The following is a 26,256-nucleotide window of genomic DNA, read 5'->3' as shown; positions in this document are numbered from 1 at the left end:
CAGAAGGCCAACAATTCACTAAAAATGTTTTTTTATTGGTCTTATGAAGTATTCTAATGTTGAGATAGTGAATTGGTGGGTTTTTGTTAAATGTGAGCCAAAATCATCACAATTAAAAGAACTTCAGTCTGTGTGCATTGAATTTATTTAATACACGAGTTTCACAATTTGAGTTGAATTACTGAAATAAATGAACTTTTCCACAACATTCTAATTTATTGAGATGCACCTGTATATATATATATATATATATATATATAAAAAAATTTTTTTTCAAAATAGAAATCTTTTGTCACAAAATACATTACTGTTCAAAAGATTGGGGTCAGTAATGCTTTTCTTTCTTTCTTTTAAAGAAATTAAAACTTTTATTCAGCAAGGATGTGTTAAATTGATAAAAAGTGATAGTAAAGACTTATATCATTAGAAAAGATTTATATTTTAAATAAAAGCTGGTTTTTGTAACTTTTTATCAATCAATTTTAATCAGTTTTCTGAAGGATTTTGGTAACACTTTACAATAAGGTGTCATTTGTTAACATTAGTTAATGTATTAACTAACATGAACAAACAATGATCAATACATTTAGTACACTATTTATTCATCTTTGTTAACGTTAGTTAATAAAAATACAGTTGTTCATGTTAGTTCACAGTGCATTAACTAATGTTAACAAACGCAACTTGAGATTTTAATGATGCATTAGTAAATGCTGAAATTAACATTAACTAAGATTAATAAATGCTGTAGAAGTATTGTTCATTCTTAGTTCATGTTAACTAATGTTGTTAACTAATGTTAACTAATGAACCTTATTGTAAAGTGTTACCAGGATTTTGTACACTAAAGACTGGAGAAATGGCTGGAGTAATAGCTGATGAAAATTGAGCTTTGAATCACAGAAATAAATTATATTTTGAAGTATATTAAAATAGAAAACAGTCATTTTAAATTGTAAAAATATTGCACAATTTGATCCCAAACTATCTATATATAGCCTATATTTGTGGGGGATTTTAAGATTTATCATATTTATTAGTTATTTGGCACAACATGATGCAGCAATTTAAAGAAATAGAAACTGTTTAAAAGTAGTAAAACTATTGATTTCAGCTCAGTCATAGATATTTTATTTCTCTTGTACTTACTACCTTAATTATTCCTAGGAACAAGTGGAGTATGTGTTTCTGGTCATTTTCACCATCGAAACATTCACAAAGATTCTCGCGTACGGTCTGGTCATGCATCCCAGCGCCTACATCCGCAGCGGCTGGAACTTGTTGGATTTTGTCATTGTCATTGTGGGGTATGTGTGAGGTTACTTGAAATAATACTTCCAAATTCAAGTCAAGTTATATTTATTTGTATAGTGCTTTTCACAATACTCATTGTTTCAAAGCAGATTTACAGGAAATCATGACCTTTATGTTTATGATATCTTCATGTTCTATAGTTGCATTTAGCAGATTAGGACAGGACAATAATATAGCAGTTGAGATATGCTATATATATTATATATTGCTTTATGTGAATTTGCTGTATATATTTGGGTAAAGTTGGACATACTTATAAATGTAACTTTATATAAAGACTTTAATTTAATTAATTAATTAATTGATTTATTTATTTTCAATTTTTCATTATTTTAATTTTTTTATTTAATTGGTTTAATCAAGACAGAGTTGAGGGCTACATGATATACTTAACTGACAGTAGAGCTCACCAGGTTTGTGTGCTCCATTTGCAGTCTTTTCAGCGTTATAGCTGAGATGGGAGAGCACAAACCAGGAGAGGCCCATCACGCAGCAGGTAAACCAGGAGGTCTGGATGTCAAAGCCCTGAGAGCTTTCAGAGTACTGAGACCCCTGCGGCTCGTGTCCGGTGTGCCAAGTAAGTGTGTGTGTGTGTTCTCCCGACTGGACATTTGTTCACACAGTGCTGACTGAGTCTAATTCCCACATCTGCAGTGATTGTGATTCATGTTGTGATGTTTGCAGGTCTGCAGATTGTGTTGAATTCCATCATGAAGGCCATGGTGCCTCTGCTCCACATCGGTCTGCTGGTCATGTTTGTCATCATCATTTACGCCATCATTGGGCTGGAGCTCTTCATAGGCAAGATGCACAAGACCTGCTACTATGTAGGGACAGGTGAGAAGTGCAAACACAGGCTTTTACACAGCTGTCTGCAATGCCACTCTATTTGCAAGGGGACACAGTTCTCCCAAAAAATAAAATTCTGTCATGGTTCACTGACTAAAGTTCCAAACCCAACATACATCAACATGATCAACATACGTACATACACATAAAAGCTTAAAAGGGTTGTATGATGCAATTTCAAGTTTTCCTTACTCTTTGGAGTGTTACAAGCTGTTTGTGCATAGATAAGATCCCTGAAGTTGCAAAGACTAAAGTCTCAAAACCAAAGAGATATTCTTATAAAAGACTCGACCATGCCCTCCTAAAACGGCTCATTCAAACACACCCCCACATGTCTACGTCACGGTGTGGGGAGATTTGCAAAACACAGCCCAAATGCATACGCAAAGAAAGAGGGCGTGATTTTTATTCTCACTGCAGTATTGTTGCTGCCGCCGGCGCCATGTCCTGGAGTCGGTATGTTTCGTTGTGAAAGCGAAACTACTTTGTTTGGGCTTCCAAAAGAGGACACAACTAGAAGTCAGTGGTTAAGTTGTATTTACAACACTGTTCCAGAGCAGTTCAACCCAAATATTAGAGTGTGTGCAGCGCATTTTACGGAGGACTATTTCCTGAACCTGGGAGTAGCCTGCCAGCTTTTCTCAAAGGCTGTTTCTATAAAGTGGGGCAATTCCAACTTTGCAAGGACAGTCTGGCGCTTCTGACTCACAGCCTGTAAATATGTTTTCATATTTAAAGAATTTGCCACTGACGATTCAAACACGAGTTTTGAGCAGTGTAGAGTAGCGTTTGTTGTTTGTCATTTCTCCGATCACAAATGCAGACATGGTAATGTTTAAAAAAAACATATAAATCATTATAATCAGTAATTATGTCCCCACTGGATGCAACAAACGCCTCGTTTATAATGGGTTTTATTGTTTTTGTGTCGTCGCGCCGGGACACGGCATCACATTATGGTAAGGGGCGTAACATTTTCGTCTCACGCTTGAGGTATTCGGCCAATCACAACGCACAGGATAGCTGGCCAATCAGAGCACACCTCGCTTCTCAGAACGATGAGCTTTGTAAAAATCGATGCGCTTCAGAAAGGCAGGGCATAGACAAGCAACAATAATGTACAGTATGTGGAAACAAATGTGTTTTTTTAATCTTAAACCGCACAAACACATTGCATTACACCAAATACACAAAATAATGTTCTTTTTAGCAACGTCATATGACCCCTTTAAATTAAACCTGTTCATCATATAAAGTGATCAAATCTCTCTTCACAAGACTTGGATTAACCACATTTAAATGCATTTTATGACACCTTATAACATTTTTGTATCTTTAAAATTTTGGTTACCTGTACCTTCAATACAGGGGCAGAAACCTCTCAGGTTTCATTAAAAATATCTTAACTTTTGTTTCAAAAATGAATATGACATGGGGGTGAATAAATTATGACAGAATTTAAATTTTTTGGTGGTCTGTCCTCTAAATGGATGTTTGTTCATTGTTAATAGTATAAAGCATACTAAATTGTGTTTGTTTTCATGTGAAAAGATCTAATGGTGGATGATGATCCCACACCATGCGCTTTTGCTGGTAATGGTCGTTTCTGTGTGGGGAACAACACCGTGTGCCGGGGAGGATGGGAGGGACCCAATGGAGGCATCACCAACTTTGACAACATCTTCTTTGCCATGCTGACTGTATTTCAGTGCATTACTATGGAGGGCTGGACTGATGTGCTTTACTGGGTACGGCCTGATCTCCATATTTCACTCTTCATTTTTTAAGTAATAGTTGCTAATGTTACACAAACAGGATAATTTATTGGAATTAAAATAGACGATTATTTGAGTTCCTTCTTTCTGATTTATGCAATATTAAATCAGCTCAAAAATTTGCTAATTGTAAACATATATTATAAATATATATTTATATATTTACAAAAATGTGCTAATTATATAGAAAATGAACGTAGTTTCACTATTACTAGAGACACTGCCGAGAGACTCACAGAGGTAATATCTCTCTCTCTCTCTCTCTCTCTCTAATAACTTATTTATTAGCTGCAGTCTGCTATCAACGGCTCAAGCCTCGTTACTAGGTTTAAAATGACGTTTTGGAATTAGCAACCAAAGCGTTGGATGAGATACGGAAAAAATTATCCGACTCACAATAGCATTTTAGGTTGTAAAACCGGACGAATGCCTTGGAATATATCATCTGATCGATGTCTTGAGGTGTGGTAACCGTAGTATAAGTGGAATAATTGACTCCAGACCGTTGAATTATTAGAAAAATAATGCATCACCACCTTGGGTGTGCATTATTTTTCTAATAATCCAACAGCCCGTCGTCAATTATTTTTTACATATATATTTACATTTATGCATTTAGCAGACGCTTTTATCCAAAGCGACTTACATTGCATTCAAGTTACAGTTTTTACATTTGATCAGCTCTTGCTTTCCCTGGGAATCGAACCCATGATCTTGGCGTTGCTAGCGCCATGCTCTACTATTTGAGCTACAGGAATATATATATATATATATATATACATACAGTATCGCACAGAAGTGAGTACACCCCTCACATTTTTGTAAATATTTTATTATATTTTTTCATGTGATAACACTGAAGAAATGACACTTTGCTACAATGTAAAGTAGTGAGTGTACAGCTTGTATAAATTTGCTGTCCCTTCAGAATAACTCAACACACAGCCATTAATGTCTAAACCACTGGCCAGAAAAGTGAGTACACCCCTAAGTGAAAATGTCCAAATTGGGCCCAAAGTGTCAATATTTTGTGTGGCCACCATTATTTTCCAGCACTGCCTTAACCCTCTTGGGCATGGAGTTCACCAGAGCTTCACAGGTTGACACTGGAGTCCTCTTTCACTCCTCCATGACGACATCACGGAGCTGGTGGATGTTAGAGACCTTGCGCTCCTCCACCTTCTGTTTGAGGATGCCCCACAGATACTCAATAGGGTTTAGGTCTGGAGTCATGCTTGGCCAGTCCATCACCTTTACCCTCAGCTTCTTTAGCAAGGTTGTGGGGTCGTTATCATGTTGGAATACTGCCCTGCGGCCCAGTCTCCGAAGGGAGGGGATCATGCTCTGCTTCAGTATGTCACAGTACATGTTGGCATTCATGGTTCCCTCAATGAACTCTAGCTCCCCAGTGCCGGCAGCACTCATGCAGCCCCAGACTATGACACTCCCACCACCATGCTTGACTGTAGGCAAGACACACTTGTCTTTGTACTCCTCATCTGGTTGCCGCCACACACGCTTGACACCATCTGAACCAAATAAGTTTATCTTGGTCTCATCAGACCACAGGACATGGTTCCAGTAATCCATGTCCTTAGTCTGCTTGTCTTCAGCAAACTGTTTGCGGGCTTTCTTGTGCATCATCTTTAGAAGAGGCTTCCTTCTGGGACGACAGCCATGCAGACCAATTTGATGCAGTGTGTGGCATGTGGTCTGAGCACTGACAGGCTGACCCCCCACCCCTTCAACCTCTGCAGCAATGCTGGCAGCACTCATACGTCTATTTCCTAAACACAACCTCTGGATATGACGCTGAGCACGTGCACTCAACTTCTTTGGTCGACCATGGCTAGGCCTGTTCTGAGTGGAACCTGTCCTGTTAAACCGCTGTATGGTCTTGGCCACCGTGCTGCAGCTCAGTTTCAGGGTCTTGGCAATCTTCTTATAGCCTACGCCAACTTTATGTAGAGCAACAATTATTTTTTTCAGATCCTCAGAGAGTTCTTTGCCATGAGGTGCCATGTTGAACTTCCAGTGACAAGTATGAGAGAGTGAGAGCGATAACACCAAATTTAACACACCTTCTCCCCATTCACACCTGAGACCTTGTAACACTAACGAGTCACATGACACCGGGGAGAGAAAATGTCTAATTGGGCCCAATTTGGACATTTTCACTTAGGGGTGTACTCACTTTTGTGGCCAGCGGTTTAGACATTAATGGCTGTGTGTTGAGTTATTTTGAGGGGACAGCAAATTTACACTGTTATACAAGTTGTACACTCTCTATCTATCTATCTATCTATCTATCTATCTATCTATCTATCTATATATATATATATATATATATATATTTGTGTGTGTGTGTGTGTGTTTGTGTGTAAGAGATTTTTGATATCATCAGCCCAATACACATTATACATGCTTACATTGAAGAGTCTGCCAGAACACCAGTAAATATTTACATCAGAAAATAATTTCAGTTAATCCCTTAATGTTTTATTAAAAACAGATTGTCTATAGCCTAAATGTTTAAATATTATACTTGTAAAATTCTGACTAATGTGATACAATCAGTGTTGTTTTAGTATTATTTATAAAATTTGTCTTAATTATAATTGTATTAAATGTATTCATATTTTAAATTACCATTTGATTTATATTTTTCAGTTTTCATTTTAATTTTAGGATAAAGTTATAGTAATTTTGTTATGTGCTCTTATCATTAGATTTCAATTTACCTTTTTTATTTTTTTTTATTTTTTTATTTGATCATTTTAGTACCTCAAATTAATTTTCAGTTAGTTGCCAAGGCAACATTTTTAATTTCCATTTCCATTGATTAATTTTCTTTTTTTGTTATGTTCATATTTTTATTATACTCCAATTCTAAATTTTCATTCCAGTTTTTAGTTTTATGTAACAATAACAGCACTACATAGAATTACTTACTAACCTTGACTGTGACTATGCCACTCATAAAAACACTTGACAGCATATAACATCTTATTGTTTTTTTTGTTTTTTCCTTTCATCTGCAATGTTTCTTTCAGATGAATGATTCCATCGGGTTTGAGCTGCCTTGGATTTATTTTGTGTCTCTGGTCATTTTTGGATCTTTCTTTGTCCTCAATCTTGTGTTGGGTGTGTTGAGCGGGTAAGTGACTCCAGCCCTGATCCATTTTAAGCCTTTTAACTCATATATATGTTTTTTTTTAATAATCTAGTGTAGTATGGTAAATGTTTTTTATTGTAGACTGATGGTGAAAATGAAAAGCTCCATCCTCTGTTGCATATGTAAATATATGTGACTTAAGGTTAAGGGCGACTTGTGGTATCATTTGTTGGGCATTACTGTACATATTGTAATGCATGTGTCTCTTTCACATCACAGTGAGTTCTCTAAAGAGAGAGAGAAGGCCGTGTGTCGTGGTGAGCTGCAGAAGGCCCAGGAGAAACAGCAGATGGAGGAGGATATGATCGGCTACATGGACTGGCTCATTGAAGCAGAGGACATGGATGAGGATGGAAATAAACGTAATATAAGCTTTATTTAGCATTCCTCTTTACATTATGATCACACAATCAAAACAGACAGTGAGCGCATAAATTATAAATAAACACTTTTGCCCAATGAAAATGGCCGAATGTAATTTCCACCCATGTGAAAAAGCCGTACATTCTTGCATACTTTTAAAAAAAGTATAAAGAATGAATATACTTAATGTTTTTAGACACTTAATTGCATGTTAATCACAATTACATGAAAATGTTTTATAATTTAAAAATACATTAAATGTAATTTGCTGATCTTTTGCATTTTTGGCTCAGCAGGACTGGGCCCAAGCAGTACATCTTTATATGTAATTCCATAATTACTTCTATTGAAACTGTTAAATATAAAAGTATAATAGACTTATACTGTCTTTTTACGCGTCACGTTGCATCGTGCCGCGTAAACATTAACATGTCTGCATTTGTGATCGGAGAAATGACAAACAACAAGAGCAACTCTACACTTGCTCAAAACTCACGTTGGAATCGTCAGTGCCAAATTCTTTAAATAAGAAAACATACTTACAGGCTGTGAGTTAGAAGCGCCAGACTGTCCTTGCAAATTTGTAATTGCCCCACTTTATAGAAACAGCCTTTGAGCAAAGCTGGCAGGCTACTCCCAGGTTCAGGAAATAGTCCTTCGTAAAATGCGCTGCACACACTCTAATATTTGGGTTGAACTGTTCTGGAACAGTGTTGTAAATACAACTTAACCACTGATTTCTAGTTGTGTCCTCTTTTGGAAGCCCAAACAAAGTACTTTCGCTTTCACAACAAAACACAGCGTCTCCAGGACATGGAGCAGCAACAATACTACAGTGAGAATAAAAATCACGTTCCCTTTCTTTGCGTATACATTTGGGATGGTGTTTTGCATATCTTCCCACACCGTGACGTAGACGTGGGGGCGTGTTTAAATTAGCCATTTTAGGTGGGCGTGGTCGAGTCTTAACTTTTATAAAGAATATCTCTTTGGTTTTGAGACTTTAGTCTTTGCAACTTCAGGGATCTTATCTATGCACAAACAGCCTGCAACACTCAAAAGAAAAAGGAAAACTTGAAATCGCATCATATGACACCTTTAAGATTTGAAGTGCACTACAAATGCACATTCAATGCAATTGAGTACTTTTCATTTTTTTTTTTTTTTTTTTTGGTGGTGTAAATGGCAGGTGCTGTGGTGGCTAAGAAAAAGATGATGAAAAAATATGGCTGGTACAAACACAGTGAAGATGGAGGTACTGAACTCGGTTTCACTCTGATATTTAAATGTATTGCATATCAAACTACAAAACCATGTAATTTGATTTATTTTTGAATTATACATTCAGTCCTTTTCTTTTACACAGAATCAGATTCAGACTCTGAATTTGAAGCGTTCCTGGATGATGACAACGGCTGCTGTGCATCTATTATGTAAGTACAACATTTACACTGCTAAATTATCTATTATAAAGTATTACACCATAAACACCAGAACTTTGATTAATCTAAATTATTTTATGTTCCTCAGGGCACGACTGATGGCTATAAGTTTCTGGTAGGTGTTTATATGTTGAGCAATGTTGACCTGAACCCCAAAATTTCTTCTCTTCCTTTCTGAAATATTTTCCAATTTTTTTAGGTTTCATATTTAAAGTTTATTAATATTTGCTGCTTCTTCTCTTTCTCAGTGAACAGCTGTTCCACTTGAATCTGGTTATCAGGAAGAACTGCCGTGTGGCCGTCAAATCCACCAATTTCTACTGGCTGGTGCTGCTGCTGGTGTTCCTCAATACGGCCGCCAGCGCCTCTGAACACTACGGCCAACCGCAGTGGCTCACCGACATACAGGGTGTGTGTGTGTGTGTGTGTGTGTGTGTGTGAGCGAAGTAAAGTTTTGCCAGAGTTTGCCTGTAATGACATGAACTGACCCTGTCTTAAATACGGTCTCTTTAATGTTCCAGAACGAGCAAATAAGATCCTTTTGGCACTGTTTACGCTGGAGATGCTGATGAAGATCTATAGCTTCGGCTTTCAGATCTACTTCATAGCGCTCTTCAATCGTTTCGATTGTTTCGTGGTTTGTGGTGGGATTCTGGAGACAGTGCTGGTGGAGATGGAAGTGATCCCACCCATCGGGATCTCTGTGTTGCGCTGCGTCCGTCTGCTCCGTATCTTCAAAGTCACAAGGTAATTGAGCTCATAAGTGTTTCCAGATCTTTGAGATTCATTGTGCAGAGTTGTGGACTCGAGTCGCATTGCACAAAAGCATTGATTCACTTCAGAAGGCCTTTATTAACCCCCTGGAGCCATGTGGAGCACTTTATATGATGGATGGATGCACTTTTTTGGGCTTCAAAATCTCAACATTGTGAATAAATTTTTTAATATAACTCTGATTGTATTTGTCTGAAAGAAGAAAGTCATATAATTAAATGTAATGGATTTTAGATTTTGGGAACTTATTATTAAATTAAGACTCAATAGTTTTAAGGAGTCACTGCACATGCTGAATTTGTTGGTGTCTCTCTTTAGACACTGGGCAGCCCTGTCAGACCTGGTGAGCTCTTTGCTGAATTCAATGAAGGCCATTTGCTCCCTGCTGCTGCTGCTCTTCCTCTTCCTCATCATCTTCGCTCTCCTGGGCATGCAGCTCTTCGGCGGAAAGTTCAACTTTGATGAGACTCAAATGAAAAGAAGCACCTTTGACACTTTTCCATCTGCCCTGCTCACCTGTTTCCAGGTAACTTCCTCTGTTACTAAGCAGTCATTTTTTACAGTGATTTTCTAATATTTAACTCCTCATATAAGCTCCTAAAAGCTGTGGAAAATAAAGGTATCCCTTGTGAAAATGAAGTACACTTTACCATACTTAGAGTATATTTTACAGAATTAATATGCTTAAGCCTGTTATATATGTACATTCATGTCACGTCAATTGAAACTTGATGTATGATGTGTATTTAAATATGTTTGTATTTACATGATAAAGTAGCAATTTAGTACATTTACAATATATTAACTTAAAATGTAATATCAAATAACACGCTACGACTAAAATTATAATGTGCTTCAGTATGTTTGCATCAAAGTAAGTGCACTTCTTTAGAACATGGCAAATGAATATTAAAACATAATGATTTAAAATGCTCTTTAATGTAAAACCTTTATTTTGACATTATTACAAAGTGCACTTTTTAAAACTGTACTTAAGTGCGTTAAGAAACATTCACGAAAGTGTTTCTCTTTAAGTACACTTAAGTGGCCTTTTATTTAATGAATTTAATGAATATTATATTATCTGCAAGTTCAGTTATTTAAAAAACATGCTTGTATAGGCTTTTGTGCATCTACAGATTACGTAGGAAGTGGCTTTTTTGTCATCCTACTCCCCAAAAAAATGATTATTTTACAAGCAATAACTTCCTTGATGCTTCTTTACAGTGCATCTTTATTACACTATACAAATTATAAGAGATTGAGAAAAGATTCAGAATACAGTAGTTTACTGAACTGAGAGATATAAACTGAAGATCTTTCTTATGTAGATCCTAACAGGAGAGGACTGGAACTCTGTCATGTATGATGGCATCATGGCGTATGGTGGACCAGTGTTTCCCAATATGATTGTCTCTGTTTACTTTGTCATTCTTTTCGTCTGTGGTAACTGTATCTTTTCAGTGGGAAATATGTATAAAATACATTTAATGATCTATAAGCTCCATATTTTCATATTGATTAACCTTTCCATATGGCTGTTCTTGTATCTGGAGTCTTGTTTCTGGCCCTTGACTTTGTCATCCAGACATCTTGCTGAATGTCTTCTTGGCTATCGCTGTGGACAACTTGGCTGGAGATGGTGGCAAAAAGAAAAAAGAGTAGGCAACACACACACACACACACACACACACACACACAGGACAGAAGCCAAATGTGCACATCCTTGCTATTGTCCTGTATTCACAGGCACAGAGCTCAATCTGTTTGTTCTGTTTTAAAGAGAGAAGAAAGAAGAGGAGGAGGAATGGGAGGATGAAGAAGAAAGAGAGGAAGACGAAGCTGGAGTAAGAACCCTGCTCATTCTTTCTTTCTCTCTTTCTCTCTGCTAAAGTAATTTTTGACACATTTAAAGGAATAGTTTACCCAAAAATTAACATTTACTCAGCCTCAGGCCATCCAAGATGCAGATGAGTTTATCGGCACAGATTTGGGGAAATTTAGCATTATGTCACTCGCTCACCAGTGGATCCTCTGCAATGAATGGGTGCTGTCAGAATAAGAGTCCAAACAGCTGATAAAAACATCACAAGTAATCACGCAGCTTTTGTCAGCTTTTTTCCACACTACTGGGGCCTCATTTATAAAATGTTGTGCAGAAACCATCCAAAATTTGATCTTACGATCATTTCTTAGATTTGCGTACGAGCGATTCATAGAATGAACGTACGAACAGAAATCGCGTGCACGCCTCTCTTTCAGATGTGAAATCTATGAATCGCAAATGATCTTAAACTTGCGCACAATTGAATAGTTTCAACTCTCTGCCTTGTAAACGACTCCTAATCCATGTCATTAACATATAAAATATCACCAGTCATCATAATTTAGAACAGCGAGCTGCAAGAACAGCTTACATTTTCAAAAACCTGCAATACTCCTACAATAAAAAGTGCGTACGTCTGGTCCTAAGCACTTTTCCACGTCAAAGACCGTTTTTATAAATATGAGCGCTGGCGTGGATTTAAGCATATGCACACTCTAAGATCAAATCTGAGCATACACACGCTTTATAAATGAGGCCCCTGGAGTCGTGTGGATTACTTGTGGATTATTGTGATGTTTTATCAGCTGTTTGGACTCTCATTCTGACGGCCCCCATTCACTGCAGAGGATCCACTGGTGAGCGAGTGACGTAATGCTACGTTTCTCCTAATCTGTTCTCATGATGAAACAAACTCATCTACATCTTGGATGTTGTGAGAGACAACACATTTTCATCAAATTTTCACTTTTGGGTGAACTATGCCTTTAACCTTTAAAATGTGATGTATTTCAGAATATAACAGAAAATTTTGCAGGAAATAATGTGGAGCAGGATTAGATTTTTCAGTATTTGAAGATATAATTGGTTAATAATTAATATTAATGTTTCTTCAGTGGAAAAGGTAAAAGTTATCATATTTGACTTCCTCTTGTGTGTGCGGATTGTCATTGAGTTTAACTAGTAAAAAAAAAAGAAAGAAGAGTCCAGTGTAAAGACCTTTATTTTTATGTTTCTCCTAGACCCTAGACCTGGGACGTAACACTTTAGATGATCAAAGACCTTTATTAAACCATTTCCATTTGACTGAGGATTTCTATATGATCTGTTGAATATAATTTATTTCAGTTATCCACATGTTGAATTTCTATGATCATTCTTGCCATATTATTCTTTATATGTTTCTTGTTCTTAATTTGTTTAGAATGATATGGACGATTGGGAAGAGAACGAAGAGTTGAGAGCAATTGAAGGGCTTGAGGGTAAATTCTGTCCAGTCCAATTCTTTATATTCACATTCATTATAAATATGTGAATTAATTTAATGACATTCTTTTAAATCTTCATGTTCTTTAAAGGTATAGGCACTCCCATGAAAGTCGAAAGTTTTCAGCCCAAAGAGAAAATTGTACCAATTCCTGATGGAAGTTCCTTTTTCATCCTTGGAAAGAAAAACTGGTACGTTAAAAAACATTGTACAAATGATGGTTGGTTGCTAATAATTATCATTTTTCTTATCTCCGACCTGAAATTGACCATGCTAATATTCACAGTCTCAGAGTCGCCTGCCACAACCTCATTCATCATCATTACTTCACCAACATCATCCTCGTCTTCATCATATTCAGTAGTTTTTCTTTGGCTGCTGAAGACCCAATCAAAACTCATTCTGTCAGGAATGTTGTAAGTTCATGCACCTCTAGAATAGAAGACTAGACCAGAGCGCTTGAGGGCCAGCCTGTGTGCAGATCTTTCAATGTTCCTATATTGTTAGAAAATATGTGAACAAAAGTATTAATATATAATTTTACAATTCTGAAAAACTGTAGTTAGGCCTAACTGGCCCTGTAAATTTTGCATTTTATGGTCTTAAAACAGTGATAGATCCTGTTGGTTGTATTCCTTTTGAATGGCTTTTCTCAACAGGACTGTGCTTCCCAAACTCCCAAACTCCAGCCCTTGTGCCCTGTAGAGATTAAACTAGTTTTAAAGCACAATCTCTAATTTGAAAAACGGCTAAAACCAAATATGTGGGTGAATTCCATGAAAATCTTAATATTTCACCCCAAAGTCAATTATATTTTACATAAAGAAAATGAAGATTGTTTTTTGCATAATAACTGTAAATAATTTATTTAATTTTATAACTGTAATATTTTTTTTCTTAAAATCAGCAAATATTATCACTAAGTATGTTTAGAGTTTTTGAATTACAATAATTTAAATAATGTGTATTTTTCATCAGAAATTTTTTTTTTATGCAAAGTATTTTATTTGGGGTGAAATATGACATGGACTCATGAGATTGACCAGGTGACGTGAGATTGATTGCTGTCTTTATGTCTTATGATAGATGCTGGGCTATGCTGATTACGTCTTTACCACCGTCTTCACTATTGAGATCATGTTGAAGGTAAACTATTTATCCTCCTGCACTAAATAAAAAGATGCTCTTTATGCTTCAAACTGATTTTTATATTTTCTACATGTCTAATAATGGGCAGGGGTATTATTGTTAACTAAAACTAAAAAGTACAATTATTAAATAACATTTGTGTACATTAAAATAAAGGTGAAATAAAATTAAATATAAATATTATATGGAAAACATACACTAAACAAGAAGTAGAAATGTTGCTAAGATAACTAATGTAAGTTTATATTGATACACATTAAATTGCTAAATAAAATAAAATACTAAAAATACAAAAAAAAAATAACTAAAAATTTAAATAAAAACCAACAACAACAACAAAAATAAACTAAAAGCTTATTCAAGCAAAATAAATAATACTAAAATAACCTTAAAAATAAGGTTTTGAGCTAACAAGGGATTGGTCATGTGTAAAATCATCAGTGGTTTGTGAACATGGAGTTTAAACTTTTACTTAATTTTGAATGTGCACATTAATGAAAATGTGTGTCGGTGTGTTGCTCAGATGACTGTGTATGGAGCTTTCCTTCATCAAGGTTCCTTCTGCAGAAACGCATTCAACCTCCTGGACCTTCTGGTTGTTAGCGTGTCCCTCACCTCTTTCTTCTTGCAGTAAGTGTTCATCTATCACTCAGTTCAGATATTCATTGATTCATTCACTTATTTGTTGTAATTTCTATATTTAGTTCGAGTGCTATTTCTGTTGTGAAGATTCTTCGAGTCTTGCGAGTGCTCAGGCCTCTTCGAGCCATCAACAGAGCAAAGGGACTCAAGGTACAAACTCAATGCATTTTTCCATTCTAACATCCATGGTCTCCAGCAGATGTACTGATACGCCATGCAATACCATCAGTCCTGATAAATTGAAATGAAATTGATATTGTGACTGATGCGATTATCAAATGTGAACCAAGTCACTCAGTAATATAGAAACACTGTATCATGAGCCACTTGCATGTAAAGTAAAGAACACAGTGCTGTGAATCTCACTGAAACCAGCAGCACATTTATTTTATTATTTTATTTACTTGCTGAAAAACCACCATAATTGTCACAACTGGATGGAGAGGCATACAAGGGAAGAATGATTCAGAGCTTCTTTATTATCACAAACTGAAGGAAGACTCAAAACGGTAAGTGGATTAATAAAAGGCTTTAACAGGGACACAAGGCAAGATGCGGTAAGTATCTGGGAGTTGGAGTTCATATGTGACCTCATTGATTTGCCTCGTGATAGGGAAAGGACCGACATAACGGGGACTCAGCTTCCTGCAGGGCAGCCGGAGACGAATATCCCAAGTGGAGAGCCAGACTCGGTCGCCCGGTTGGTATGCGGGTGTTGCGGCGTGATGGGCATCGGCATAATCCTTATGTCTCCGTACTGCCCACTGGAGATGGTTGTGTGCTGAGTCCCATACCCTCTCGTTCTCATGGAACCAGTAGTCAACCGCAGGGACTTCTGAAGGCTCTCCAGTCCAGGGGAAGAGTAGCGATTGATAGCCTGAGCAGGCACTGGAACGGTGTTAACCCTGTCGTTTCTTATCGTAAGGAGTTTTGAGCGTTCATGTTCATGACAGTAAGCTCGGAGATACCGCCCGATCTACTGGATCTTGCGTTCGGTCTGGCCATTGGTTTGGGGATGATAACCTGAGGAAAGACTGACAGACACTCCCAGCAGATGGAAGAAACCACGCCAGACCCTGGATATAAACTGTGGCCCTCTATCAGAAATACATGATGGAAGAGAGCTTCCGCTGCTTCTAAGGCCGTGGGTAACCCTCGTAAGGGAATTAGCTTGCAAGCCTTGGAGAATTTGTCCTCGACGACTAATATGGTGGTGTGCCCATTGGAAGGTGGAAGATCGGTAGCGAAATCGACCCCAATATGGGACCAGGGCCGGCGTGGAATGGGTAGTGGAACCAGTTTGCCCTCTGGTAAATGTCGCGGAGTGGATGTGATGGCAACATCCTCTGACGTAGCGGGCGACATCCCGAGCCATGCTGGGCCACCAGTATCTGTTCTGGAGGAGCGAGAGGTTTCGTTGGCTGCCTGGGTGGCCCGATCCCGGAGAGGTGTGGATGTAGTCCAGATGGGTGAGGCGCAGAGCGGTGGGTACATATCTCCTCCCTTCCGGACCTCCTGGCGGAGCGGGTTCTGTCAGAGTGGTGGCATGAATTTGGTCATCCAGGTCCCACACAATAGGACACACAAACACTGTGGGTGAGAGAATGGTCTCTGGGATTTCAGGAGCTGGATCAGGTTGGTGAAGGTGGGAAAGGGCATCTGCTTTTAGGTTCTTATGACCAGGACAGTAGGTTATGGTGAATCTGAAGCAAGTGAAGAACAAGGCCCATCTGGCATCTTTGATTGAGGCGTGTTACTTCACGAAGATATTGGACGAAGAGGGGTGTTGAGCTCCTTCCAACCAGTGCCGCCACTCCTCCAGAGTGAGCTTGATGGCCAGTAACTCGCTGTTCCCGATGTCGTAATTTTGCACCGCTGAGGACATCTTTTTGGAGAGGTACGCGCATGGATGGAGTACTGGGGTTCACCCTTCCACTGGGACAATACGGCACTGATACCTAGAGTGGAGGCATCCACCTCCACCATGAAACGGAGGTTCGGATCTGGGTGAGACAGGGTAGGAGCGATGCAGAAGGAGGATTTTAGCTGCTGAAATGCCTTTGTGGCTTTAGGCGTCCAGGAGAGGGACTTTGGCTTTCGTCGGAGGAGAGAGGTAAGTGGAGTCGACAGTTGACTGTAATGGGCTAAGAACCGCCGATAGAAGTTCGCAAATCCCAGAAATCTCTGCAGCTCCTTGACTGTGGTAGGTTGAGGCCAGTTCCTTATGGCTTCCACCTTGTTCTTATGCATCTGCACTCCCTCTGGTGTTATGATGTAGCCCAGGAACTGAATGGTGGTTTGATGGAATTTGCATTTCTCTAATTTGAGGTATAGGTGATGCTGGCGGAGACGTTGGAGTACTTGGGAAGCATGCTGTTGGTGTTCTTCAAGATTGATATTCTCATTTACTCACCCATCCTGTAGATTATCACAGACCGGTTGAGCATGTCACAGAATATTTCATTCGTGAAATTCTGGAAGATTGAAGGTGAGTTTGAAAGGCGATATGGCATAACCCGGTGCTCATAGTGACCAGAAAGTGTTAAAAAGGCCGTCTTCCATTCATCACCTCTTCGGATGCAAATCAGATTGTAGGCACTGCGCAGATCTAGCTTTGTGAAGAGCCGGGCTCCACAGAGTTCTTCTAAAGCGGCTGGCACCAGAGGGAGTGGATAGGCAAACTTAACTGTCTGGGAGTTGAGTGCAAGATAATCGATACAGGGGCTCAGGCCCCCATCCTTCTTCACCACAAAGAAGAAATTGGATGCTGCAGGAGAAGTGGAAGGATGGATGAACCCCTGTTGTAAGGCCTCTTTGATGTACTCCTCCATGGCAGCATGTTCCAGGATCGAGAGCGGATAAACACGTCCCTTGGGTAATTTGACCCCAGGCAGCACAATGATAGAAGTTGCAAAGACTAAAGTCTCAAAACTGAACAACATTACTCTATATTTCTTATTTTGTTTAATATTTTAATTTAAACTGGAACTGGAAGTGGATTTTTTTAAAAACCTTTATGTTTACTACAATTTGACCAATTTGACCATAGTTCAGGATGGTTCACATTTAAAACAAAGTCTCCAGAATAAAAAGTAATTTTCAGGTTTTGAAAATTATTTTATAGTTTTATAATTAAATGATTTTATAAATAAATAATGTAAAAGTATTTTATATAAACTCATATAAAGTCTAAATGACTTTTACTCCCCTTGCATTCTATTTTATATAATAATTTTTATTTTTAACTGTTTTCATTCATTTGAAATCAATTTTTAAATCATTTTAAAATTTTTACATTCCTTGTTTTATTGTTTTTTTATGATTATTTGAATTCCTTTTATATGTGAAGCACTTTTATTACCATTGTGTTTGAAATGGGCTATATAAATAAACTTTGCATTGCCTTGCCTTGCCTAGGACATCTACAAAATCACCTCATTCAATTCATTCTATGATTCTTGTATTTTTCATTTCACAGCATATGTATAGCAGAAAAACAAAATATTGCAATGTCAACCCCAATTTGCTGCAGCCCTGAATACCACAATGTTCATTATTTCCAGTTATGTTCATTCATAACCTTCAATGAGTATTGCTGTTTGTGTCTTCAGAGCGTGATTCAGTGTGTGTTCGTGGCCATCCGCACTATTGGCAACATCCTCATCGTCACCACTCTCCTCCAGTTCATGTTCGCTTGTATCGGTGTGCAGCTTTTCAAGGTACATAAAGTCAACCTGAAATCAAAATTGACACAGTTTACTTTCTTAATGCATCAAGTCCTTCTGAGAGGACTTTCCTTTTAGGATGACATTGCCTAGTTTGCGCAACTACTAGTTAATGTTGTTAACCAGTAGCAATATAGCTGTTTTTCAATAGTTAGATCAGTATTTTCTTGCTGGTTAACATTAAAGTAATCCCTCTTGTAGGGACGGTTCTACAGATGCACAGATGAGGCGAAACATACACCTGAAGAGTGCAAGTATGTTGTTTGGTCGTTTGATTTGCTCTCACAGTGACTCACTGGGTTGTTTTCTAAAACTTGTGTGTGTGATTGTTTAGGGGCACATTTGTGGTGTTCAAAGATGGTGATATGAACCATCCAATGGTGAGGGAGAGAGTTTGGGAGAACAGCGACTTTAACTTTGACAACGTGCTGATGGGGATGCTGGCACTCTTCACCGTCTCCACGTTTGAGGGCTGGCCACAGTGAGCGAGAAAAACCACTCAACACAACAACGCTGATACTGGATGCTCCAAACTTTAACTGTCTTTCTTGCATTTCACAGACTCTTGTACAAAGCTGTTGATGCTAACGCAGAGAACAGAGGGCCCATCTATAACTACCGTGTTGAGATTTCCATCTTCTTCATCATCTACATCATCATCATCGCCTTCTTCATGATGAACATCTTCGTGGGTTTTGTCATCATCACCTTCCGTGAACAAGGAGAGGCTGAGTTTAAAAACTGTGAACTAAATAAGAATCAGGTTAGTCTTAATTCAAGGCCATCTCATATCATCTCATCTAGTTTAGTCGATTGATTCTTTTGTTGCTCTTGTTGTCTGTCTCACGGTGTCTCTCCTTTGCTCACAGCGGCAGTGTGTGTATTATGCATTGAAAGCTCAGCCAATAAAGATTTACATCCCCAAAAACCCCTCTCAACTCAAATTCTGGAGGATCATCAATTCCTCTCAGTTTGAGTACATTATGTTTGTGCTCATTCTGCTCAACACACTCACACTGGCTGTACAGGTACACACACACACACACACACACACACACACACACACACACACGTGCACTTAGCTATCTAAATGGGGACATTCCATAGACTTTTATTGTTTTTATATACAGCTAATTATACTGTAAATACTGTCCTGCATAAGCCCTTGAACTTTATAAGCACCTTGTACTTTAAATCTTAAAAGTATATTTAAAAAAACTGCACTTACAGTATAAAAATAAAAGGCCACATAAGTGCACTTAAATAGAGTACACTTTTCAAATTTAAAGTTTTATTTTAAAGTGCATTTTACATCTTTCTGTTTTAATCAACTTTTTTCATGCTTTAATGAAGTACACTTATTTTGATGTGTTGATTAACATACAAAAGCATATGTAAGCATGATTATCATTTTAACTGGACTGTGAAATATATTTTATCGAATTATTTTATTATTACAAATATTTTTATGATATACAGGGTTCAATAGAAATGACATTACAGTATATTTGATTTTACTATAAATGCTTATCAGTACATTTGGCAGTACACTTTAAAGATATTTTAAAAACTATATAAGTAATTATGAAATTACAAAGAAAGATGTAGGATCAGGATTAACTAATAAAATCACATGACTGTGACCCACAGCACTATGAGCAGTCCAAACTCTTCAACTTTGTGATGGACATCCTGAACATGATCTTCACTACGCTCTTTACGGTTGAGATGATCATCAAACTTCTGGCTCTGAGACCTTACGTGAGACTCGATACACACTTTCTATCCCCTTTCAATTTACTTTTTACTGTGCTCTAGTGGTTTGATATGCAGCCTTGATACATCCATTTGTGTTAGTGCCTTTACATTTGTGCTTTTTCCTCTCTCTCTCTCTTGTTTTTGCTATTTGTGTTTGGGTCTACGCAGCACTATTTTATAGATGCCTGGAACTCTTTTGATGCGCTGATAGTGGTGGGCAGTTTGGTGGACATCATGATTGCAGAGTTCAGTGTATGTAACTATATCTGATCTATGAGAGATGCCTGTGCATGTCCAAATCTAGTCAGTGTGAACTTTTAATGTGACAATGATTAAAGTACTATATCTTTTGTCATCTCAGACACACACTTATCAATTTCTATAATCTCTTCTGTTTCCTGCTCTCTTGTGTGCATTTGGATGGTCCTGTCACTCAATCAGGGTGGAGGAGGCCATGGTGAGGTAAGAATATGCCAGCTCATAAATCAGCTAAATAAGTATTAATTTCTTGGAAGTTTTAAAGCTATTGTTCATTAACATTTCACACAATACATACTAAATTGTGGTCAAAAGTCACAGCAAAACCTTATTTATGATCAGTAAGACTTTGCTGCTGATTTGCTTCCATAATTTGTAATTAACACACCCCCAAATCTCAAAAATTGTAACTTTCATTTTATGTTATGGTGTTGTTTATGCACGGTTGTTGAATTTTACAGTGCTGTTATGGTGATATCATATAGAAATTTGCAAAAAGAAACTCTGATCCTGCTTTATGTGGCAATAAATTAAAGTTTCTATAACAGCAGTTTGATGTTTTTTTTCCAAACATTTTAATATTAATGTTAGTTCTTTATTTAAATGTTACATTTTTATGCCTTATATGAGTATAACCTTTTGAGCTTATCTGGTCTTTTCTTAAAGGGGCCATGTGTATTAAATTTAAATTAGTATAATTTAACCATTTGATTGTCTTTTGAATAAAATTTTTCTTGATGGTCTTTTTTCCTACTGGGTTTTAAAATAACCTATTATGATTAGTTAACCTCAGGTTGCAGGTTGGCTGTCAGGTCTGATGTAGTTTGCACTGCCATCTCTTAGCAAATCTTGCATTATATTGTGACTGCTTTACATAACAATTCACACTGAAAGGTCAGACTGACATGATCAGAGACTTTGTTAACTGGACTTTTTAATCACATTAATATCTGGTCTGATGTTTTCTTTCTCCACTTCAAAAGGGGAAAGAAGGGGAGAGCGCCAAAGTGTCCATCACTTTCTTCCGTCTCTTCCGAGTTATGCGACTGGTCAAGCTGCTCAGTAAGGGTGAAGGCATTCGAACCCTCCTTTGGACGTTTGTTAAATCTCTACAGGTGAGAAATTTAGGAAACAAACTATATATATATATATATATATATATGTGTATATATGCATTGCTTCTTCCTGTCTCTCTGCTTACCTTTAGGCATTGCCATACGTCGGCCTGCTAATTGCCATGATCTTTTTCATCTATGGCGTGATTGGGATGCAGGTGGGTTCATCTTTATACATTTGTCTATGTTCATTCTCTCCCTCTCCTCACATGAGGAACATTCCCGATTGGGAAGTTTAAACCCTCTTTTCTGTTTTTTTCCCCCAGACATTTGGGAAGATAGCTATAGATGACAGCACAGAGCTCAATAGGAACAACAATTTCCAAACCTTTTTCATGGCTGTACTGCTGCTCTTCAGGTGAGTGTACACTAGCACCAGCCTTTGGGTTGATTTTGAATTGAGGTTGGATAATGATCTGCTTTTGTCTGGTTAGTAAATGGTTTGAAGTAATAGTATATTGCATGTTTTTTTTCTTTTTATTCTTCAAACCCAGGTGTGCAACAGGTGAACAGTGGCAGCAGATCATGCTTGCGGCACTGCCAGGACGTCGATGTGACCCAGAGTCTGACTATGAGCCGGGAGAGGAGTATAGCTGCGGAAGCAACCTGGCATACCTCTATTTCATCAGTTTCTTTGCACTCTGTGCCTTCCTGGTAAGAGATGAAAAACATTTTCTCACAAAAGTTTTGCATTTCCCAGAGAAACCCAGTGTTACACACTGTTTTGTGTTCTCTTGCAGACATTTTGCATTAATTCGCAAAAGTTTTGCATTTCCCTTTGTGCTCCACTCACAGAAATGTTGGGAGTTCTGTGCTTTTGCCAGAAAACTTTCAATAATCCATTTCTGAAACTAATAAACAATTTTGTTCAGTGATGAATTGATCCAATCTGTGTTTTCTCAGATCATTAACTTGTTCATCGCTGTCATCATGGATAACTTTGAGTATCTGACCAGAGACTGGACTGTGCTGGGCACTCATCACCTCGATGAGTTTAAACGAGTCTGGTCAGATTACGACCCAGAGGCCACGTAAGTGACAACATCACACATCCACAAACAATATGCTCTGTGTCTGTTTTTATGAAATACTATTGAATGTTTTTGCATCAGGGGAAGGATTAAACATCTAGATGTAGTCACCATGTTGCGCAGAATTCAGCCGCCGCTGGGCTTTGGGAAACTCTGTCCACATCGAGTAGCCTGTAGGGTAAGCATGATTTGGATTTGTACAGTCACTGGCTGACAATGAAATGGGTGAAAAAAAAACTGTAAACTAACATTTAAGAGGAATCCGAGCCATACACTACTGTTCAAACATGTTTGAATAGCATTTATTTGAAATAAGCTTTTGTAACATTATAAGTGTCTTTACTGTCACTTCCGATCAATTTAATGTTCTTGCTGGATAAAAGTATTAATAAAAGTATCAATATATCATACAGACCTTCCAGAACACACTAACAGATTCATTTCAACATGCATCACATAGCAGTGTCCTTACACCCATTAATTCCTACACCTTTGTCTCTCTCTTTCTCGTCGGCAGAGACTGGTTGCTATGAATGTTCCTCTCCATCCTGATGGCACCGTGTCCTTTAATGCCACTCTGTTTGCTCTCGTCAGAACGTCACTCAAGATTAAAACAGACGGTTAAACTTCTATACATGCACACACTGGCATATACACTGTTAAGGGATAGTTCACCCAAAAATGAAAATTCTGTCATTAATTACTCACCCTCATGTCGTTCCAAACCCGTACGACCTCCGTTCATCTTCGGAACACAAATTAAGATATTTTTGATGAAATCTGAGAGCCACGAGAATACTTTTTGTGTGCAAAGAAAACAAAAATAACGACTTTATTCAACAATTTTTCTTCTCTGCATCACTCTAGCACCATTTTGGAGAGCATGCTTCGTGATACTCTCCAAAATGGCGCTAGGGTGAAGCAGAGGAGAAGAATTGTTAAATAAATTTGTTATTTTTGTTTTCTTTGCACACAAAAAGTATTCTCATAGCTTTGTAAAGTTACGGTTGAACCACTGATGTCACATGGACTATTTTATCGATGTCCTTGCTACGTTTCTGGACTTTGATCGTGGTAGGACCCTTGCTGTCTATGGGAGGGTCAGAAAGCTCTCGGATTTCATGAAAAATATCTTAATTTGTGTTCTCAAGATGAACGAAGGTCTTATGTGTTTCAAACAACATGAGCGTGAGTAATTCATGAAAGAATTTTTATTTTGTCCCTCTGAACTATAACCACTCCGTTGTTTGCTTTTTGTCACACACTACAGCAAAAAATGAAGCATTTATCTATCCTAAATACAGTAATACAGTACCTTTCCATTCAACACAGGCCCCATTGACCAGCAGAACGACGAGCTGAGAGTTATCATTAAAAAGATCTGGAAACGCACCAAACCCAAACTTCTAGAGGAAGTTATACCTCCCCCTTCAGGTACAGTATGTTATGAGATCTTATCACAGGCTTTGTGTGCTTGATATGGACTACCAATGATATGCACAACTGTACTCTTTTTTTTTGTCTTTTTTCAAATGTATCTCTCTGCATTTTAGGGAATGAGGTGACTGCAGGAAAGTTTTATGCCAGCTTCCTGATACAGGACTACTTTAAAAAGTTTCGCAAACGAAAAGAGAAAGAGAGGAAGAAGAAAGGCAAGGACAAGTCAGCCTCTCTCCAGGTAAAGAATTATGACAGTTGTCTGAATGTGTTGTCTTGCTTTTCAAATGACCATTTTTACATGCATTAGAATGATTATTCTTTTAGATCAGAAACAATATATTTGAGCAAGAAAATAACAGTTAAGAGTGAAAAAATATGACATAAATAGCAGAATTGGGCAGCATTAAGATTGTTATTTCTTATTAAAGTGGATATTTTCTTTACTATTTTGTAACTCAAGCTGGGCATGTTACAACAATGTGCATATCATATTTTGTAACTCAAGTATGAGCTCCATATTCTCTCTATATCATACTATATGAGTCATTAGTCTAATGTGTCAAATATGATACAGTACAAAAACACAACGCATCTTTAACTCTCATCTTGTGTGGTCCAGGCCGGGTTACGCACACTACAGGATCTGGCCCCAGAGATGCGTCTGGCTATTGCGATGGAGGATGAGGAAGGGCTGGAGGGGGAGATGATGGAAGAAGAGGAGTTCTTCAGGGTGAGAACACCCAGCATCTAACATTAAAAATCCAGAGGGAATAGAACAATCAGTGTGCTTTAAGATAACCAACAGAATGATTAATGCTATCAAAAAAACGTATTTATAATGTGTATATTAAATGCAAAATAGCATATCACTTTATTTTAGTGCCCTTTTTACATGTACACTATGGGCCAGACGTTTTTGAAAGAAGTATTTCATGCACACCAATATTGTATTTATTTGAGCAAAACAAACAGTAATATTGTGAAATATTATTACAATTTACAGTTGTTTTCTAATTAAATATATATTAAAAATATATTAATTAATTTAGGAATATAAATAAAGGAATATAAAAAACATATTCATTGGAATATATATTAATTTATTCCTAAGAAGCAAAGCTAAATTTTCAGCATCATTACTCCAGTCTTCAGTGTCACATGATCCTTCAGAAATCATTCCAATAAAGTGATTTGCTGTTCAAGAAATGTTTATTATTATCATCAATGTCGAGACAGTTTTTGCTGTTTTTAGGATTCTCTGATGAATAGAAAGTTCAAATGAACAGTATTTATTTGAAATATTTTTAACATTATAAATGTATTTACTGTCACTTTTGATCAGTTTAATATTAATATTAAATTGAGTAATATTAAGCAGCAAAAACGGTTTTAAATGTTGTCAATAATAATAAGAATAATAAGGTTTCTTGCGCACCAAATCAGCATCTTATATTGATTTCTGAAGGATTACATAATACTGAAAACTGAAGTAATGATGCTGAAATTCAGCTTCACAGGAATAAATTATATTTTAAAATACAGTAAAATTGAAACTAATTTAAATTGTAATAATATTTCACAGTATTACTGTTTTTACTTATTTTTGACCAAATAAATGTAGCCTTGGTGAGAAGTCAAAAACATATTATTCCAAACTTTTGACAAGTAGTGTTACACTGTATTAACAGTAAATTGTGCATAATTACATGCAACTAACCCTAAACTAAACCATTGTCCTAACCCTATAGTAAGTACATGGTGTTAGTTAGAATTATTTAGTACTTAATTGTATAATTTTACTGCAAAAATCACACTTTTAATTAAAGTGTAACCAAGGTGACATTTGTCTCACTGCAAACACAGTTAATTAGGTTTCTCTTGATGGCAGAGTGACAGTGTCTTCAGTGATGCTCCACCTACACCAACCATGTCCACTCCCAGAAGCACCCCCATGCCGCCCCATCTGGACGAGACCACAGTGAGCATTGAGCTTCCTCCTGGAGTGCCCAGTGGGAGCTTTATGCTGGAGGAGGCCCTGGTGGACTCCCGCCCGGCCTCTGCCCTGTCCGACAACACTGTGATAAGTGAACAGCCTCAGAGGTTGTCTCCCCTGCCCAGCAGGTGGGCCTCCAGTC

At 37.5% G+C, this 26,256-nt stretch overlaps 1 protein-coding gene across 1 annotated transcript in view; it reads left to right on the top strand.

Moving 5' to 3' along the window:
• cacna1fa (calcium channel, voltage-dependent, L type, alpha 1F subunit a) overlaps positions 1-26,256 on the top strand; it is a 45,155-nt gene that overhangs the window by 7,720 nt on the left and 11,179 nt on the right. The window contains exons 4-43 of the mRNA XM_058785940.1: positions 1,168-1,307; positions 1,749-1,891; positions 1,999-2,151; positions 3,715-3,911; positions 6,992-7,095; positions 7,333-7,475; positions 8,666-8,731; positions 8,843-8,909; positions 9,007-9,033; positions 9,167-9,327; positions 9,440-9,665; positions 10,011-10,218; positions 11,024-11,144; positions 11,281-11,353; positions 11,476-11,539; positions 12,941-12,998; positions 13,095-13,194; positions 13,290-13,419; positions 14,090-14,149; positions 14,676-14,782; positions 14,857-14,944; positions 18,406-18,513; positions 18,721-18,773; positions 18,854-19,000; positions 19,081-19,282; positions 19,389-19,547; positions 20,170-20,280; positions 20,446-20,529; positions 20,719-20,739; positions 21,519-21,650; positions 21,743-21,808; positions 21,917-22,008; positions 22,145-22,304; positions 22,554-22,681; positions 22,763-22,859; positions 23,199-23,301; positions 24,014-24,115; positions 24,235-24,359; positions 24,741-24,851; positions 26,010-26,242. Of these exons, the coding sequence (XP_058641923.1) occupies positions 1,168-1,307; positions 1,749-1,891; positions 1,999-2,151; positions 3,715-3,911; positions 6,992-7,095; positions 7,333-7,475; positions 8,666-8,731; positions 8,843-8,909; positions 9,007-9,033; positions 9,167-9,327; positions 9,440-9,665; positions 10,011-10,218; positions 11,024-11,144; positions 11,281-11,353; positions 11,476-11,539; positions 12,941-12,998; positions 13,095-13,194; positions 13,290-13,419; positions 14,090-14,149; positions 14,676-14,782; positions 14,857-14,944; positions 18,406-18,513; positions 18,721-18,773; positions 18,854-19,000; positions 19,081-19,282; positions 19,389-19,547; positions 20,170-20,280; positions 20,446-20,529; positions 20,719-20,739; positions 21,519-21,650; positions 21,743-21,808; positions 21,917-22,008; positions 22,145-22,304; positions 22,554-22,681; positions 22,763-22,859; positions 23,199-23,301; positions 24,014-24,115; positions 24,235-24,359; positions 24,741-24,851; positions 26,010-26,242 (4,670 nt within the window). The remainder of the gene's footprint in view (positions 1-1,167; positions 1,308-1,748; positions 1,892-1,998; positions 2,152-3,714; positions 3,912-6,991; positions 7,096-7,332; positions 7,476-8,665; positions 8,732-8,842; positions 8,910-9,006; positions 9,034-9,166; positions 9,328-9,439; positions 9,666-10,010; positions 10,219-11,023; positions 11,145-11,280; positions 11,354-11,475; positions 11,540-12,940; positions 12,999-13,094; positions 13,195-13,289; positions 13,420-14,089; positions 14,150-14,675; positions 14,783-14,856; positions 14,945-18,405; positions 18,514-18,720; positions 18,774-18,853; positions 19,001-19,080; positions 19,283-19,388; positions 19,548-20,169; positions 20,281-20,445; positions 20,530-20,718; positions 20,740-21,518; positions 21,651-21,742; positions 21,809-21,916; positions 22,009-22,144; positions 22,305-22,553; positions 22,682-22,762; positions 22,860-23,198; positions 23,302-24,013; positions 24,116-24,234; positions 24,360-24,740; positions 24,852-26,009; positions 26,243-26,256) is intronic.

This window comes from Onychostoma macrolepis, chromosome 08, assembly GCF_012432095.1.
Source record: "Onychostoma macrolepis isolate SWU-2019 chromosome 08, ASM1243209v1, whole genome shotgun sequence".
NCBI classification, from domain to species: domain Eukaryota; kingdom Metazoa; phylum Chordata; class Actinopteri; order Cypriniformes; family Cyprinidae; genus Onychostoma; species Onychostoma macrolepis.
Note: the sequence above shows the minus strand (reverse complement) of the source record. Positions and strands in the feature narration are given on the sequence as shown.